At 39.0% G+C, this 19,417-nt stretch overlaps 1 protein-coding gene across 1 annotated transcript in view; it reads right to left on the bottom strand.

Annotated features, from left to right (window-relative positions):
* Positions 1-254: 254 nt before the first annotated feature.
* HSPA4 (heat shock protein family A (Hsp70) member 4) overlaps positions 255-19,417 on the bottom strand; it is a 52,911-nt gene continuing 33,748 nt past the window's right edge. Inside the window, exons 8-19 of the mRNA XM_004744982.3 lie at positions 18,824-18,900; positions 16,719-16,870; positions 16,100-16,206; positions 15,540-15,673; positions 14,383-14,564; positions 13,062-13,151; positions 9,860-10,012; positions 8,639-8,764; positions 7,016-7,123; positions 4,464-4,583; positions 2,894-3,055; positions 255-2,467 (exon numbers count right to left, since the gene is read on the bottom strand). Coding sequence (XP_004745039.1) covers positions 2,264-2,467; positions 2,894-3,055; positions 4,464-4,583; positions 7,016-7,123; positions 8,639-8,764; positions 9,860-10,012; positions 13,062-13,151; positions 14,383-14,564; positions 15,540-15,673; positions 16,100-16,206; positions 16,719-16,870; positions 18,824-18,900 — 1,615 coding nt within the window. The 3' untranslated portion in view covers positions 255-2,263. The remainder of the gene's footprint in view (positions 2,468-2,893; positions 3,056-4,463; positions 4,584-7,015; positions 7,124-8,638; positions 8,765-9,859; positions 10,013-13,061; positions 13,152-14,382; positions 14,565-15,539; positions 15,674-16,099; positions 16,207-16,718; positions 16,871-18,823; positions 18,901-19,417) is intronic.

Here is a 19,417-nt window from a genome sequence, read left to right on the forward strand (position 1 = left end):
GCAGGGGATGTGGGAGAAGCAGGCTTCCCACTGAGCAGGGAGCCCGATGTGGGGCTCAATCCCAGAATCTATGACCTACGCTGAAGGCAGATGCTTAATGACTTGAGCCACCCAGGGGCCCCAACAAGAGGAGTTTAGTTAATAGGACTCCTACCTCTGTAGTTTTCATTGAAGGCGCACGTGCACACGTACGTACACACGTACACACACACACACACACACACACTTCATTAGAAAATTAAGGAAACCATTCCTGAGTGTAAGACAGGTTTCTTTTATTAATTTTTCCTAAACTCGTCTGTTTATTTAAAGTTTCTCTTGGTGTAAGAATGTGACCTGGAGCTTGAACAAACCAATTTGGATAATGCAACCTGGATAAATGCTTGACTGCAAACAAGTCGTCAATTATCACACTCTCTCTGGCCTGGCCTCCAAGTAAATCCAATTGGTCTTAAAGCCGGTCTAACAGAGACCAAGCAGACCACACCATCTTATTTCTAGTTTAAATTTTAAACTTCCGATTTCACCCCCATCCCAACACCCACACCCTCCCCCACACAACAAGTTTTCTTAGAAGAAATGGCCATTGTGGACTGAGTCATTTGCATAAGAATTGGCTTAATCCTGCAGCCAGCACACCAAAGTAGCTCCTGGCCTCACTGCAGGCCAGCTGAAACTCAAAGCAGGACAGGTACAGAATGGATAGAGCCTCTAAGGACAAGGACAAGTCCTGGTGCTACAAGGCTTCCGTGCAAGCTCACGCACCAACATAAGTACACTTCCACCTTCCTCCTCTGAGTGCTTCTCTATAGCACTTCAGAACCTGGTAACACTCCAAAATTTTTTAGTGCAGAGATGGACAGAAACTTAGTTCTAAGTAGGCAAAGATCTTATTTCTAACACAGCCCAAAATTAACAGAGAAGTACTCTGTTACACAGATAACAATTATTACAAAGATCCAAAATGTAACCAACAAAGCTTTTAACAGTTTCTAAGGCAGGTACCAGCTATGGCCTCTAATACAGGCTTCCCTTGGAGTTTCCAAAATGCTTCCCTCCTATCAACACGGCCATGAAGGGCAGTCACAGGGAATGCTCTGGTGCACCTGACACCAGCCACACAATAAGAATGTGGTGCTGCTCAAGTCAGACACCGTGCTACTTTAACACTAATTTCAGACTCCTCCAGTACAGTCCAGTGTATCTTAGGGTTTGGGTTTTTTTTCTGTCAGCTGTTTAACACATAAATTGGCAGGTTCATGGCAGGTATTAACACTTAACATACAAGTGAATGTGAATGAGCTAAAAAGAACTTTTAACTCTTGTCTTAGGACTTCAAGCTATACTTCAAATTTACACATAACTTCTCTCACCTGAATGAGCAGGCCAGGATACAAATCTTTACACCATAGTTAACAAGAATCAGGTCCTCCGCTCAATTTACCACACCTATATCCAAAAGTACATCTATCCAATTCTAACTTTCCAAAGCGAAAAAGTATTCAGACTTGATGTTTGGGGTATTTGTGCACACACTTCCAGGAACATACTATCTCAGAAGAGCTTCCAGGTCCAAAATCCTCTGTTATCAACTTGCTGCAGGTGAAGGGGTCTATTTTCCCAAGAGCAGCACATGGCATTTCTAAGAGGATCTCCTTCATTGGTGGAGGGGGAGGTAGGGGTGAGAGTTTATGTAAGTGGAGCAACAGCGCAGTGTGAAGGAGCTCAGCAATCACCCCTCATGTTCTGGGATGTTAAGTTAATCCGGGCCATGCCACGCTCTAGCCCTCGGAAAGAGGCGACCCCAGCCCCATCCCCACACCAGGCAGGGGAGCCTTCATGGCAATCTCCACATCAGACTTTTGAAGCACAATCTCTAGAGTTCCTGCCACAGAGGTCACAATGAAAAGTCTGCTTGACAGGTAGTTAGAGCCTTTGCTTATTATAGCTTAGCTTTCCAAAACAAACTTATCCTTGTGTAAGCATGATTAAACACAAAAGGAGTGAAGCAGAAGCTCGGTAAGTAAGACTAACTGGGCTTCTAAATAGTACCATTATGAAAAAGATACAATGCACTTAATTTCTGTATCTAACATATTTAGAAGTCAAAATGCTCCATACATTACCTATATCCCCTCCCACGAAATCCCCTAAAAACTGACTAAGAAATCTCCAGTACTTGATTGCTCTAGTTGATATTTAGAACAAAGTTGACAACTTAAAGCTTTATAATAGTCTGTTTTAATATAAACAATTGTTGGAATCAATCAATGTCCATTTCAGGAAGCTTCTTGTCTGAATCCGAAGGCACAGATGTGTCTGTACCCTCTTCAGCAGCCTGAGGGCCTGAGCTGTCTCCTTGTCCATCCACTGGTCCATTCTGCTCTGCATTTTTTTGCTCTTCTTTTGGAGGTTCCACTTTGGGTTTGGGCTTTGAAATTATAGGGCTACAGATACTCATCAGCTCCTAGAATGCAGAGGAGAGGAAACTGTAGGTTCTTAAAAATGACAAATTTTACATAACATTCTCAATCAACTTAAACCCAAGTTCTACCCCTCCCAACCAGAAGCCAAAAACTAAGATGCACTAATGAAGTTCCCTCTTAAGTGTCACTTTAAGGACCGTTAATTCTAAATAACAAGGCTGACAAGACTATGAAATATTCAAAGCCATAAATTACTTTTTTTTTTTTAAGATTTTATTCATTTATTTGACAGGCAGAGATTACAAGCAGGCAGAGAGGCAGGCAGAGAGAGAGAGGAGGAAGCAGGCCCCCTGCCGAGCAGAGAGCCTGATGCAGGGCTCGATCCCAGGACCCTGAGATCACAACCTGAGCCGAAGGCAGAGGCTTAACCCACTGAGCCACCCAGGTGCCCCAAAACCATAAATTACCTTAATTTTAGCTTCAATCTCTTTTGCCTTGACAACTGGATCCATGGTCAGACTCTGCTTGTTCTGCAGATTCAGTTTGTTATTCATCCACTCCATGGCCTCATTCGTGCTTTTTTCCACCTTCACCATGTCAGCAGCATCCAAATGGTCATACTGGTCCTCCTGCAACCAGGAGACAACCAGGTAGGTGTCAAAGGATGATCCTCTCCCCACCCAAATATCTAGTTGTTAGCCATCTTTCAAAAAGGTACAATCTTTCCAAAAATGAAGGAAACTCAGCCTCAACATCCAAATGGACACTGAATTCCTTCAAAAAAAATTCAACTAAGAAAACATAACCCTAGTTTTTAGAACACTCAGGAAATACAACTTAAGGGCCAAAAACATACATAAGGGTAGCAATTAAAAGAACTGAATGTTATAAAAAGCACATGCCTGACATACAACTTACAAAGGGAATTTCACAAATAGGACATTACAGGCCACAAGATGTGAAAGCAGAGGTTTACGCAAGCTAGTTAGGAACCAAAACAATAATGAATACAATTTTTTTTTAAATATTTATTTATTTGACAGAGAGATCACAAGTAGGTAGAGCGGCAGGCAGAGAGGTGGAGGGGGAAGCAGGCTCCCTGTTAAGCAGAGAGCCTGATGCGGGGCTCAATCCCAGGACCCTGAGCTCATGACCTGAGCCGAAGGAAGAGGCTTCTGAATACCATTTTTTAAGAGAGACCTTCTAGAAAACAAAATTCTTTTAAAAATAAGACCAATAGGGGCGCCTGGGTGGCTCAGTGGATTAAGCCGCTGCCTTCGGCTCAGGTCATGATCTCAGTGTCCTGGGATCGAGCCCCGCATCAGGCTCTTTGCTCAGCGGGAGCCTGCTTCTCTCTCTCTCTGCCTGACTCTCTGCCGACTTGTGATCTCTCTGTCAAATAAATAAATAAAATCTTTAAAAAAAAAAGACCAATGTTTCTTACAATGACTGTCCATCAGGAACCTGAAGTAGAGTGGAGTGGTTAGAAACCCAAAATGTGTAGAGTCAGACCTCAGGCCAAACCCCACCTCTCAAGATTAATCTTTGGTGTTACTTAAGGACAGTGAGGCTTAAAGAAGTTACAAGTTACCTGTAACTATTACTGACATGATCACCTACCTACTATTAGGGTACTCTGTGGATTTAATGAAATAATGTATTTATGCAATGTATATCACACAGTGCTCAAAAAATTGTTAAGTTGTTTTCTATTCAGACAGTTCTACATCTGCATAACAAACCAAACCATACGGCCTAATGGTTCTCAGAAAGACCAGGACACAGCAGGTTAAGTCACTGATGAAGCATTTCACAGCAAGAAAAGGAAAGAGAACAATATTGCTCACTTCCAGATTCTCCTATTAAAGAGAGTAGCATATCCCAGGGTTCTTAGTAAGACTGTATGAAATATTCTACACATTACACTAACATCCCAAAAAACAGTATTATTAAATGACAATTTTAGAAAAGCAAAAGATTGCTATGTAAATGCCTCAAAACTTTACCAAAATAACAGTAGGAAAAGAAAAAATGTACCTTGTTTTTGAAAGAGCTGATTACTTTCATATACTGTTGGATCTGTTTCCCTAGTTCTTCAAATAATTTTGGTCTTTCTTCAGATTCCTGGAATCGCATCTTAATAGGTTGACCTAGATTCTTAACATAAGAAAGAATGCTTCAATTATCAGAGTAGTATTGTTTCTACTATTACTCAGATCTACTATGGATTAAAGTACATTTCATCACCATATCCTTCATGTAAAAAACCCAGTATCTCTTCCCATCCCACTGTAATCTATCATAAGGCTAGATATGAGACTATACCTCTATACCACTCCATGTGGAGCCACTTCAACTTGTCACCGGAGACCTAGTTCTCAAAACAGAGAGGGAGACAACCCAAAATGAGGTGCCTCCTGATGTGATATATAGTACTTAGTAAGAACCATACCTGCCAAAAATTTTTTTTGAAAACGAAATCTAATGAAGCCTCTAATTCTAACCATCAATTTACCTGATGGTGATAAATAGCACAGAAATGAATTAGATAATAATAAATAGCACAGAATGAAAATCAGCAAAATCCAGACCAGGTAAAAATCTGACCTAGGACATCTAAAACTACTTTTTAAATAAATGAATAAGGGGGCAGAAATGATGGAAGAACTACACAGAATGAAGAGACAAAGCAGTAAAATTTACGGTCCTTATGGGGATTTTCATGGTCAAACTAACAACTAATTTATGAAACAATTAGAACATGAAAACTGAATGCATGGGGACACCTTCTTCTTTTTTTTTTTTTTAATTTTTATTTATTTATTTGACAGACAGAGATCACAAGTAGGCAGAAAGGCAGGCAGAGAGAGAGGAGGAAGCAGGATACCCGCTGAGCAGAGAGCCCGATGCAGGGCTCAATCCCAGGACCCTGGGACCATGACCTGAGCCAAAGGCAGAGGCTTTAACCGACTAAGCCACCCAGGTGCCCCTGGTGACACCTTCTTAAACATGGTAATAGTATAGCTTAAGGTTACAACATTTTCTTTTAAATATATACTGAAATATTTTCAGATTAAATATAACATGAGGAACTTTCTTCAATAAATGGGAGTGGGAGGGAACAGAAAATAAACAAAAACTGGCCATAAGCTGACAGCCGTTAAAGCTATTGTTGTACTTGAAAGTGTTTGACATCTCCTATAGTAAAAAGTAAAGCAGGGCGCCTGGGTGGCTCAGTGGGTTAAGCTGCTGCCTTCGGCTCAGGTCATGATCTCAGGGTCCTGAGATGGAGTCCCTCGTCAGGCTCTCTGCTCAGCAGGGAGCCTGCTTCCTCCTCTCTCTCTCTCTCTCTCTCTCTCTCTGCCTGCCTCTCTGCCTACTTGTGATCTCTCTCTCTCTGACAAAAATAAATATATCTTTTAAAGAAAAAAAAGTAAAGCAAAAGACTTCTTCAGAGACATGGCACTGGAAGCTCTTCTTATCCTTCCGTAATGATAAGAAGACTGCAGGCACCATCCTTGAACAATTCCATTTCAGAGGTTCATCAAAGTGGCCAGTTTGACAAAGTAATCCACAGAAATGTGAAAACTTCTTGCACATTTGCATCCTTTTGCCAACAAAGGCCTCAACCTTATATCATTTTTTGTATTTTTTTTTTAATTTTATTTATTTATTTTGACAGAGAGATCACAAGTAGGCAGAGAGGCAGGCAGAGAGAGAAGGGGAAGCAGGCTCCTCACCGAGCAGAGAGCCCGATGCGGGGCCAAATCCTAGGACCCTGAGACCATGACCTGAGCTGAAGGCAGAGGCTTTAACCCACTGAGCCACCCAGGCACCCCTGTATTTTTTTTTTAATTAAGTTTTATTAAAACACAATCACTTCATTCATTTATAGCCCCTAACTCAGAGGAAAGCCATGACGGTGGACGTGCACTAAAACATTCCATGTACCAGGAACGAACCAGGGACCTTTAGATCTGAAGCTTAACACTCTCCCAACTGAGCTATTTCAGCACCCTCATTTTTTTGTACTTTTAACCCTAATGGTTAATGATCAGATTCCTTAAATACAAAACCAGTCACTTTAACGAAAATCAAAACTATATAAACAACCCCGCCTCAACTGCACTACAGGTGCCTTTAGGACAAGTCACATCTTTCTAGTCTCAAATGCCACACCAAGAATGCAATCTCCGTCAGAAAAACATTTTAAATCCAAACTGAACTTTCAGAAAAATAATTTTGTTACTATAAGGTTCTAAAAATAAGAAAATGACCATATGTGATAAAGGGTATAGTTCTTCCATCACTTTCAGCCTGTCTTCATTACTTGATATGAGAATTCCTCCCAATTTTGAGATGAATTCTTTGAAATTACAGCATGGGTTTGAGTTTCAGAACACTTCTGCTTTCAAGACGCACTTTTTTAAAGGAAAAAAAAAGAAAATACAGAAGGAAATGCTCTCCATCCTCCTGCTTTATTTAATTAAGCTCTAGGCCCAACATCAGGCTTGAATTCACGAATGTAATATCAAGAGTCACATAACTCCACCAACCAAGCCAGCCAGGCACCCCCAAGAAGTACTTACTTTTAATTCCGCTAATTTATCGACATAAACTTGCTTTGGCTGGTCTTCTCCATCTTCATATAACCAATTTTCAGTATCTTCTAGTTTCAAGGTAAAACTGTTACGATCCTAAATATGAAGAAAATATTATGTCGGGTCAGTCAAAAATCAGCTGAATGACCAGTGAAGTCACAGGCAAAGACTGCAGTATCTGAGTTTGCTTTAAAATACAGGGTGAGAGAGGGGATGTGAGGGGAGGGGACAGACAAGGGACACAGACAAGAATGGCAATGTCGTTTTGCTTGATAACTACAGATGGTTTTATTATTCTCTGCTGCAGGGGATAGGTTTAAAATTTTGGATTAATATGGTTATTTGAAAATTTCAGAAATAAAAACTGCATTTAAAAATGTGTAAGCTGGGGGGCCTGAGTGGCTCAGTCAGTTAAGCATCTGCTTCTTCCTCTCCCTGCCCACTCGTGCTCATGCTCTCTTGCGCTTTCTCTCAAATAAATAAAATCTTCTTTAAAAAAAAAATAATAATAACGTAAGCTATAAAAAATAAACCACCCAGGCAGTGGTTCAGTGGGTTAAAGCCTCTGCCCTCAGCTCAGGTCATAATCTCAGAGTCCTGGGATCGAGCCCCACATAGGGCACTCTGCTCAGCAGGGAGCCTGCTTCCCCCTCTCTCTCTGCCTGCCTCTGCATACTTGTGATCTCTATCAAATAAATAAAATCTTAATAAATAAATAAAATCTTCTTAAAAATGTGCCCTATATAAAACACTGTATTGGCTATTTGAAAGCTGCTAATAATAAACAAGAAAAAAGGGGCGCTTGGGTGGCTCAGTGGGTTAAGCCTCTGCCTTCGGCTCAGGTCATGATCCCAGGGTCCTGGGATGGAGCCACACGTCAGGCTTTCCGCTCAGCGGGGAATTTGTTTCCCTTCCTCTCTCTCTCTGCCTGCCTCTCTGCCTACTTGTGATCTCTGTCAATTAAATAAATAAAAATCTTTCATTTAAAATAAACAAACAAGAGAAAATAAGTTTTTAAACTGTGTATAGTGACAGATGTTAAACTAGACTTGTATGATCATTTCATAATATATACAAATATCATTATATTGTACTCCTGAAAGTAATGTTACGTTGTCAATTATACCTCAATTTTTTTAAGTGAATTAAAATACAAAAACATGAGAGAAAGGTGGGCTGACTTAAGGAAAAACACCAGGTAAATAATGGCATGCAAATGTATCAAAAAGTGATGCATTACAAAAAAAGAAAAAGAAAAAAGTGACATATGAAGACAAGACTTTGGGAAACAATGCATTATAAGAAATATAAAACTTGGAGCCTCTGGGTGGCTCCACTGTTAAGCATCTGCCTTTGGCTCAGGTCATGATCCCAGGGTCCTGGGCTCTCTACTCAGGGGGAAGCCTGCTTCTCCCTCTTCTACTCCCCCTGCTTGTGTTCCCCCTCTTGCTGTCTCTGTCAAATTTAAAAAATATATATATATATAAAACTTTTCCCCAAAAAAAAACCCATTTTTAATCATTTGACTGTCTACCTACAGATGTCAACAAATGTGCCTACCACATTTAAGGCTGCTCCCAGAAGACACCAAGTAGGTAGGCACATACTTACATCTTCACTCACAAACTTCTCGTATTCCCCACTAAGCTTGTCTCTCATCTCGTACACATATTCTTCCACTGCATTCTTGGCATCATTCCTCTCCTTCTCCAGTTTATCCTGCATGATCATCTTACCCTGAGAACAGTATAAATGAGATACTCAGACAACTGAGACAATATCCTCCTAAGTACTAAGTACTGTAATTATAAAAGTGGAGATTCCTTCTTCCCCAAATCCTTTTAGTTCTGCAAATAATCCAAGAAAGGAAAAGTGGAAGCATTAGTCCCCAATAAATGATGAAGATCAATGGTGAGCTCTGTGAGTATCTTAGAAAAAGAGTAATAGAAATATCAAGATTTAGAAATTCAAAAGCAAAAACAAGAAGAACTTAACAAGAACTTTAAGAAACTATTAGTATCAGCTCCATGTCACAAGGTTGTATACTCTGCTGTAGGATTACTATACAATACCAACAAAATCAAATGATTCATAGTATAAATGTTACAGTTCTGTAAAACAAATCTAAGATCCAAGGAATACATGACAGAAAAACTTCAGAGACAACAATTCAGTAATTCGTGCACCAGGTTGGCAAACCTTGCACTACTCATAGTACCAAGAGTTCAACACTGACTAGCAATAAGGAAGAGAATACACGAAACAGCACTACCACTAATGCTTTAATTTCTCCTACTGATCAACATCCATGACCCATCACCTCAAACATCCCAAGCTCTCAAGTGAACAAGCACACACACAAACTTCAACATGAATGATACAACCCCTATACCAAAGACATGTCAAAGATCTTGGGACGCCTGGGTGGCTCAGTTGGTTGAGCAGCTGTCTTCGGCTCAGGTCATGATCCCGGCGACCTGGGATCGAGTCCCGCATCGGGCTCCTTGCTCAACAGGGAGCCTGCTTCTCCCTCTGCCTCTGCCTGTCATTCTGTCTGCCTGTGCTTGCTCTCTCGCCCTCTCTCTGATAAATAAATAAAATCTTAAAAAAAAAAAAAAAGATCTCTTAAGAGAGCCTCTAGCTATAGACACATAAAACCATAAAAGAGTCGGTATCACATGGAATTTGCCCTTGAAGTATCCAAAAATCTAAAATTACTGCCTTAAACTCCGAACAATTAAAAATACATAAAAGGTCACTAGACAAAGCATTTGAATGCTATGGCCACATTAATCTGTTAGCTTCTTGCTCTAAGAGAACTGAAATAACCACCTCATTTTCAATGTACAAGTTGAGCATCTCCCTGTCTATCTGCCACAATAGCTGATTCTCAATTGGCAGGTCCACAGTACTGGTCTTCACTTTTGCCTTCTTGGCTTGAGGTGGTTGGTCCATCTTTTTGTCTTTTGATCCAGCTTGAGAGGTCTAAAATAACAAGAAATCATTATTAAGAAACACGTATACAGACTATCTTAAACTTCTAAATGGGTCATGTTTTCAAGAGTGCTTTGGTTTTTTATGAGTTTTCTAATGATATAAATAATCTGGGATGATTACTTATAATATCTAGTTACAGTAAGTATTATACTACTTAAAGTAAGTATTATATGAGTAGTCAAATCCACAGAGACAGAAGTAACGGTGGGTGCCAAGGGTTAGGGGGAGGGCAAGAGAGAAATTGGGGAGTTGTTGTTTAATGGGCAGAGTATCTATTTGGCAAAATGAAAAAGTTCAGAACACTGGCTGCACCACAGCATAAATATACTTACTACTACTGCACTTTATGTAAACACACACACACACACACACACCCTCCCATAACCCCACAATCAGCACATCATCACTATTAAACCTTCTATTTTCTTATATTTTCTATTATATGAGTACTTGCACAGCCAAATGGAAGTAACTGAATTTTATTAACTGATATGAAAATGAGTAACAGACTGAAACCACCTACAAGCTCTGTAAAACTTTTTTAAATACCACAATCAGAAATACCACGAAGTGAGACTATATATTACAATGTCATAATGTGAGCCACTGGGTGGCTCAGTAGGTTAAAGCCTCTGCCTTCGGCTCAGGTCATGATCCCAGGATCCTGGGATTGAGCCCCGCATCAAGCTCTCTGCTCAGCAGGGAGCCTGCTTCCCCCCTCTCTCTCTCTGCCTGCCTCTCTGCCTACATGTGATCTCTCTCTCTGTCAAATAAATAAAATTTAAAAAAAAAATACTGGCACCAAACTTAAACATGAAAACATGGAAGTCAGAATTAAAAAACAGGATTGTAAAGGATTCAAAAATGTTACAGAGTCATTTAAATAAATACCTGGGATAAATTTATTATTTACACTATCTACAAAATGTAAATATGTAAATGTAAATAGTTAATTATTTAAAACACTATCTTTTGGGGTGCCTGGGTGGCTCAGTCATTGAGCGTCTGCCTTTGGCTTGGGTCATGGTCTCAAAGTTCTGGGATCAAGCCCCGCATCGGGCTCTCTGCTTGGCAGGAGGCCTGTTTCTCCCTCTCCGACTCCCCCTGCTTGTGTTCCCTCTCTCACTGTGTCTCTCTCTGTCAAATAATATTAAAAAAAAAAAAAAAAAAAACTTTTTATTTGTAAGTGACATATCAGATAAAGGGCTAGTATCCAGAATCTATAAAGAACTTATCAAACTCAACACTCAAAGAACAAACAATCCAATCAAGAAATGTACAGAAGACATGAACAAACATTTCTGCAAAGTCGACATCCAAATGGCCAACAGACACATGAGAAAGTGCTCAACATTGCTGGGCATCAGGGAAATAACAAATCAAAACCACAGTGAGATTCTACCTTACACCAGTCAGAATGACTAAAATTAACAAATCAAGAAATGACTGATATTAGCTAGGGTACTGAGAAAGGGGAACCCTTCTACACTGTTGGTGGAAACGCAAGCTGGTGCAGGCCACTCTGGAAAACAGTATGGAGGTTCCTCTAAAAGTTGAAAATAGAGCTACCCTACAACCCAGCAATCGCACTACTGGGTATTTACCCCAAAGATACAAATTATTCGGGCACATGCACCCGAATGTTTATACCAGCAATGTCCTCAATAGCCAAACTATGGAAAGAGCCTAGATGTCCACACACGGATGAATGGATAAAGAAAATATGAAGTGTGTATACACACAATACACACACAGGAATACTATGTAGCCATCAAAAATGAAATTTTGCTATTTGCAACATGGATGGAACTAGAACTAGAAAGTATTATGCTAACTGAAATAAGTCAATCAGAAAAAGACAACTATCATGATCTCACTGATACATGGAATTTGAAAAATGAGGCAGAGGATCACGGGAAAACAAAAAAAATGAAACAAAACGAAACTAGAGAGGGAGACAAACCATAAGAGACACTTAATCTCGGGAAACAAAGTGAGGGTTGCTGCGGTGGTGGGTGGTGGGTGGGATGGGGTGACTGGGTGATGGACGGACACTAGGGAGGGTATGTGCTATGGTGAGTGCTGTGAACTGTTTAAGACTGATGAATCACAGACCTGTACCCCTGAAACAAATAATAATAATAATGTTAATAAGAAGTAAAATAAAATAAAATAAATAAAAATAAAACACTATCTTTAGGGCACCTGGGTGGCTCAGGACATTAAGTGTCTGCCTTTGGCTCAGTTTGTGACCCCAGGGCCCTCCCTGCATTGGGTTCCATGCCCTTTAGGAAGTCTGTTTTTCCTTCCACCCTTCTACCACTCATGCACTCTCTCAAAAAAATAGATAAAATCTCTTTATAAATAAATACATAAAAATTAAAAAACTATCTTTAGACAAAAGACAAGTGTGAGAGAGGTAAAAAAATTTGAAAAAATTACATCTCATTTATCAGAAAAGAATAAATTATGGACAGGATGAAAAAGAGTAATAGCCATTCAGAAACCAACATGAACCAATCACCAGCCTGGTCAAATTATGGTTTTTGAGTGCATTCTTCCCAAATTCCAAAGGGATTAGAGTTCAAAGTTCTTGCCAAACATAATTTCCAAACTCACTACAAAATCTTACTTAAAAACTTCATTTATGTAAAGAATTCCTAATCCAGTTTACCCTTAAACAAAACAGGTTTGAACTGCAGAGGTAACAGTACAGTACTATAAATGTATCTTCTCTGCTTTATGATTTTCTTAGTAACATATTCTTTTTTGTAGTCTACCTTACAGTAAGAACACAGTATGTAACACCTATAACAAAGAGTAGTTAATCAACTATTCATGTTATTCTGGTCAACAGAATAGGCCACTAGTAAAGTTTTTGGAGAGTCAAGTTATATGCAGATTTTTTTTACTGCACAAGGGTCAGTTCCCCTAATCTGCACACTGTACAAGGGTCAACTGTGTAACTACCTTCTAAGACATAGCATCTCATGTATGTAAACAGATTACAAATCCTACTCTAAAACACAACTCATACCTCCATTTCTTCAGACTCTGCCTTATTTTCTGCTAGTGTCTGCTGCTGCTGGTCTTCAGCATGTGGTTCCTCCTGGTCCACCTGCATCTTCTGAAAAACAGGTCACATCAAATCCTCAAAGTAGGAAATACTAACAAAAGACTAAGCAACCTTCATGACACACTGGCAAAATACCATGGTATGGAATTCCTGATCAATTACCAGCCATCAAGATGCTTAGACTGAAATTCCAGTTATAACACATGTTACCTATTAACAGGAAGTTCTCTTCTCTGTCTCTCAGTTAATAAATCTGTACAATGGAGTAAACACTTGCCCTACCCTACCGTATACACACAGGGGTGGCTGTGAAAATGCTTTGTAAACCACAGCAGTACTCATCTTAATATTTTACACAATATTTCTGAAGCTAGCAGGAGTTTCTCCATGCTCCCTCATGAGTAAATTTCTCTCAAAAGTCTCAACATTTTCAAGCAGTTTTTAAATTAGTCTTTTCATCCTCACAAGTACAACCATTGTGCACATTAGGGTAGGTGAACACCTTGAGAATTCTGTTAAAAAAGAACAGAATGGGGGTGCCTGGGTGGCTCAGTCCATTGAGCTTCCAACTCTTGGTTTCAGCTCAAATTATCATCTCTTGGGTTGTGGGAATGAGCCCCACATTGGGCTCCCCGCTCAGTGGGGAGCCTACTTGAAGATTCTCTTTCTGCTCCTCCCCCAACTTGCATGCATACATGCATGCTTTCCCTTAATTAAATAAATAATTCTTTAAAAAAAAAAAAAAAAAAAAAGCCTGACAATAGTGACAAAGAAGGAAAAAGTTTGTGGAGACTTGAATCACCAGCTCTGAATGTCTGCAGCTCCTAAAAATGACTCCAGAAGCTTTTATAAATGACACCTGGGCCTTCACCCAGACGAACTCAGTATGACCTCTGGAGACTCCCAACACTTGTAGTTTCATAAAGCTTGATTTTGATGCACAGTAAGGATGAGACCCAGGATATGATTCCAATAAATGAGTGTAAAATCAACTTATGAAAATAATCAACCAAGACTCAAAGCATTCTTCAGTAATGAGAATCGAAAACAACTCAACTTGAGAATTACATGGTCTGAAGAGAGAACCCACTATATTTCATTTCTATTACATAGACTGCATGAAGAGCTTCTGCTAGTTCATCCGTGGTGGGATAAGGGGACAGAGTGCACTCTTGGCAGCTGTCACAAGGTTCCTCACTTGCCACCCAGTCAATCTTAGAATTTCTAGACAAGTCACCTTTATACCATCATAAATTTAAAATGTATAAAATGGCCAGATTACCTCTTCCTCCTTTGCATTCTGATCTGTTTCCATCGGTTCCTCATTTTCCTCAAACTTGAGCACTTCCACTAGAGATGCACTGGACACACTAAAGATGCCATGAACGTTTACTCGAACCTTGACTTTCACTTTTGAACTCGAGCCATCAGACTGAGGAGTGACTTTCTGAACTAAAAACTGAGCTAGGGACATATGAAACAGAAGAGAAAACATAACCTGTGAGGATGAATTCAAACACGAATATATGCCCATACGGCCAAGTTACGCCCATTTCTCAGTGACAGGTCAGTAATATGACACTTCAAATAAATCAAATCATCAGATTTCTCCTCCTTCTCTCATAAATAGTCAAACTCTTAGTACTACTTGTCCCAGCTGAGGACTAACACATCTCCTAACCCTATGAACATTTTCTTACCTCTTGTCCCTTATTCCAATTAATCTTTATATGCCACTGCCAGGTTAGTTCCTAAACCAATGTCACATCTCCTCTACTGAAAAAAACTCTAGTGATTCCATACCGTTTCTGTCATTTATCAAGAAACTAACATACATCGAGAGTCAGTTATTACACCAAACTTTTACTTGCTTTTTAATTCACAAAATATAATTTCTCATTCTTATTCCTGTTTTACAAATGAGGAAAACAGAGTACGTTAACCTTCCCACAGCTTCTAAGTGCCATTCAGGATATTCCTAATACTTTACTCATGTATTCGAAGTCTGTGATGATCATGTAATTCTAGTTTCTTTCCTCAGCTAGTACAATTTCCGTATTTTAAGAGTTTCTAAGGGTCTATAAAGACTCTAGCCAACATGGTTCCATATCCTAGGGTACCAACTTAACAATTTTCTAATGATTTTCTGCGTCCATCATTTAATTCTGTGTTAGGGTCAACATTGAGTTTAACTCCTTTTCAGTATCTACGTATTATCATATTATGTACAAGGTATACCCACTATATGCATTAACCAAGAAATATTGCCCACACAATAGAGATCAAATTAAACAGTAACCATCCTGCTAGTAGTGAACTGGTCACAACCTACAAGAGATTTATTTTGTGGGATTTTCAATACCAAATTTCAGAATACTTGCTCTCTCCCAATTCTAAGTACATAAATTTTCGTTTTTTAAAGTTTCAAATTCTACTTACCTATAGCAGGATCTGGATAGGGCAAATCCTGTGGGGAACTATAATAGGCCTCAAGAGTAAAAGGTTCCTTTCTATAAAATGTGAGTACTTTAGAGAAAGGAGCAGAATGATTTTTCGAAAAGACTTCACAGTCACTAGATGGGAGGAAAAAGACAAAAACACACAAATTTAAGATATTCCTGAAAACTTTCACCAATTTACTCTACATCTGTAATTATTGCATGGCTCATGCTCTCTCATCTGTCATTTCTGGAATATAAAAGGTTCCAAAAGGGGGATGAGAGGACTTACATATATATCCATAGATAGATATATGAAATCAGTTTTAAGAAAAGGAAGTACGTAAGTAAGTACGTAAAAGGCACTAATTACTTCAGCAGGATCAATTATAATAAAACTAAGTAAGGACACAAAATTTATTCTCAAGATTAAGGCATCACTTTTCCTTCATGCACTGTAATGAAATGCTACAAATCTGCAAAAGTTGAAATGGAAGGCAATATTTTACTCATACTTAACACTAAGTTAACTTTAAGTATAAAAATAATAAATGTTATTACCTTGACCCTTCTTCAGCTGGAGAATTCCATCTCAGAGATATTGGATACGGTACTACATCAGTTATAGAAAATTCTCTGACTTTGAAAGCAGGCGATAAGATTGCACACTAGAATAATAATTTTTAAAAATTCCATATGAGAAGCACAGACATTATGTTATGATGAGACCTATAAATAAATGACTTCAAAAAACCACCATCAACGGTTTTTAGGTGTTCACATTAATAATTTAATGATGTGTAAGTGGTTTTAAAAACTGCTATCATTTGTCAAATTAATTATCTAGCCATTACTTACCATTTTTCCATTAATCCAAACCTTTACTTAACTGATGTATGATGCTACTTCATATACAGACAACAGATAATGTGCCAAATACTAGTAATATTTCAGGCCTACCTATGTTTCTACTAAATTAATTCAGGTTACTACATGTTACAGAGTACAATTCCATTTAACACCATCTTTGATATCCATTATAAAACTAAAATGTCAAAATCTTACACCCAGAGATCAGGCTAATAAGCTAACCTCAGATTACTAGCTGGATACAGAAAAAGCAATCCCATCTAGGCACAATGATCTATAAATGGATGGCTCCCTATGAGAGAAAGCTCACCTGCAACGCACAGCCTCGAGTGACAGCTTCATCAGCATTTAGTGTCGTACTAAGTTCTTTACCAAAAAATTTGCTGATCTTCTCTTTTACTGCAGGAATTCGTGTCGCGCCACCAACTATCTCCACTGCATAAATATCTTCTTTCTTTAACTCTATTTTTAAATTATTAGAATTGACACTTAGATGAAAACAACTTTTAAATCAGTATTTTACAACAAAATAAGAGCGCAATGTAACATCTTAACACAACAAAGTAACTTACAGATCTATAACAAAACCCAGCCATTCCTTCACCCCCTCATCACCACCATACACATACACACAGACATACAGACACACACAGTTGCAGCATCTGAAAATAGGTATGTTCTGATACACCAAGAAAGAGGGGCAGTGTGGCACAATACTAGAACTTCTCATGAACTCAAGAGGACAGAGGTATGAATACTAAATGCCCTACAGCACAGAGACCCCATAATCTCTGAAACAGTCCCATGCAAAAAATTGTTAAAACATCAATACTTAAGTTAGCCACAGGGAAAATAAGAGGGCCTTGAAATACTGAGTTACCTCTGACATGGGAAAGAAGGAAGGAAGAGGAAAAGAAAAGAAAAGAAAAGAAAAGAAAAGAAAGAAAGAAAGACGTATTCAAAGCACACCTAGCCACATGAGCACTTCATCCAGAACACAGGCATAGTAGATTATTAACACAGGTACAGCCTCCACCTTAAAGAAGTAAAGGTGCACACCAAAGCTCTTCACTCACTCATAGAATATTCCCAACACCGCCTGATTTCCTGGTCTCATTTTATGTAACAAACAGTGACGATATGTTTGAAGGGCTCTTTAAAGAAATGGGCTATCCCAGTATGGAAAAAAAAAAATGCCAGTTTAACATAATCACTCTGATTTAAGAACTGACCTTTGTCAAGATGACAGTACATGTCAACACTGATATACTTAGCAACCAACACAACAGTGGACTCCAAGTTAAAGTATGCTAAAGGTTTTAGGAAAATTAGTGATACATTACTAAATCAGATGTCTACTTTTAGCTAGAGATAAAATTAAAACATCCTTTTAAAATAGCTATGTGGTGACATCCTCTTGTGGCTGTATTTCTCAGTCAGCAAAATATTCAGACAGAAAACCCTGTACAACTACCACAAGCAGCAATGCAAAAGACGATTTTTCCCACTATAAAATAAATGCGATGTTTATACCCATCTGAGTCTGAATTAGCTTTCTTTTTTTTAATGGGTTAATTTTTTTTTTTTTTAAAGATTTTATTTATTTGGGATGCCTGGGTGGCTCAGTTGGTTGGACTGCCTTCGGCTCAGGTCACGATCCTGGAGTCCCGGGATCGAGTCCCGCATTGGGCTCCCAGCTCCACAGGGAGTCTGCTTCTCTCTCTGACCTTCTCGCTCATGCTCGCTTCACTATCTCTCAAATAAGTAAAATCTTAAAAAAAAAAAGGGGGGGGGGGCCTGGGTGGCTCAGTGGGTTAAAGCCTCTGCCTTCGGCTCAGGTCATGATCCCAGGGTCCTGGGATCGAGCCCCGCATCGGGCTCTCTGCTCAGCAGGGAGCCTGCTTCCTCCTCTCTCTCTGCCTACCTGTGATCACTGTCTGTCAAATAAATAAATAAAATCTTTAAAAAAAATAAAAATAAAAATAAAAAAATTAAAATTAAAAAAAAAAAAAGAAGAATTTTATTTATTTATTTGACAGACAGAGATCACAAGTAGGCAAAGAGGCAGCAGCGGGGGGGCAGGCTCTCCACGGAGCAGAGAGCCGAATGTGCGGCTTGATCCCAGGACCCCGGAACCATGACCTGAGCCAAAGGCAGAGGTTTTAACCCACTAGCCACCCAGGCGCCCCTGAATTAGCTTTCTAGGGAAAACTATTCAATTTCCCGGGACACCATTATCAAAAGAGGTGGGGCGGGGGGGCGGTGATCCAGAGGAAAGATACACATAGAAGCTTAATACAGCAATGAAGTAAGCGATCTATATAATGAAAATCTGTGTAACTTTAAAAAAAAAAAAAAGTAACATTTTCCAAAGAGCCATGATTATACAAACAATTGAGTCACAGTAATACTTACTGGCTTGTTCCAAAACACTACGAAGTGGTGGCTCCACTCTAGCTAAGAGATCATCGCACATCTCCAGAAATTTGCCCCTATGAAGAAAAGGGCAAGAGGTTTAAAATCACATTCCACTCTTATGTGGGAGAATAAATGGCTATAATCAAAAAGGCAGGTTTTAACAAGTATTGGCAAGAATGCAGAGAACATGAATCCCTCATACATTCCTGGTAAGAATATACAATGGTGTGGCCATTTTGGAAAAGAATTTGGCAGTTCTTCGAAATGTTAAACAATGTTACCATATGACCCAGCAATTTCATTCTAGGTATATAACCAAAAGAAATGGAAACATATATCCACACAAAAACTTACACATAAGTGTTCTTCACACAGCAGCATTATTCACAACAGCCAAAAAAGTGGAAAAAGAACTAATTTCCATAAAGTAACATTCAGGAATAAAAAGGAATACAGTAAGAGGCTCATAGTTGTTAAAACATGGATAAAACTTCAAAAAATTATGGAAGGTGAAAGAAGCCAATCAAAAAAGAATACATATCGTATGACTCCATTTACATGAAATGTTCAGAATAGGTAGACAGAAAGTAG

The sequence above is a fragment of the Mustela putorius genome, unplaced genomic scaffold, assembly GCF_011764305.1.
Source record: "Mustela putorius furo isolate JIRA1106 unplaced genomic scaffold, ASM1176430v1.1 tig00000145_pilon_pilon_pilon, whole genome shotgun sequence".
In the NCBI taxonomy this organism is placed as follows: Eukaryota; Metazoa; Chordata; class Mammalia; order Carnivora; family Mustelidae; genus Mustela; species Mustela putorius.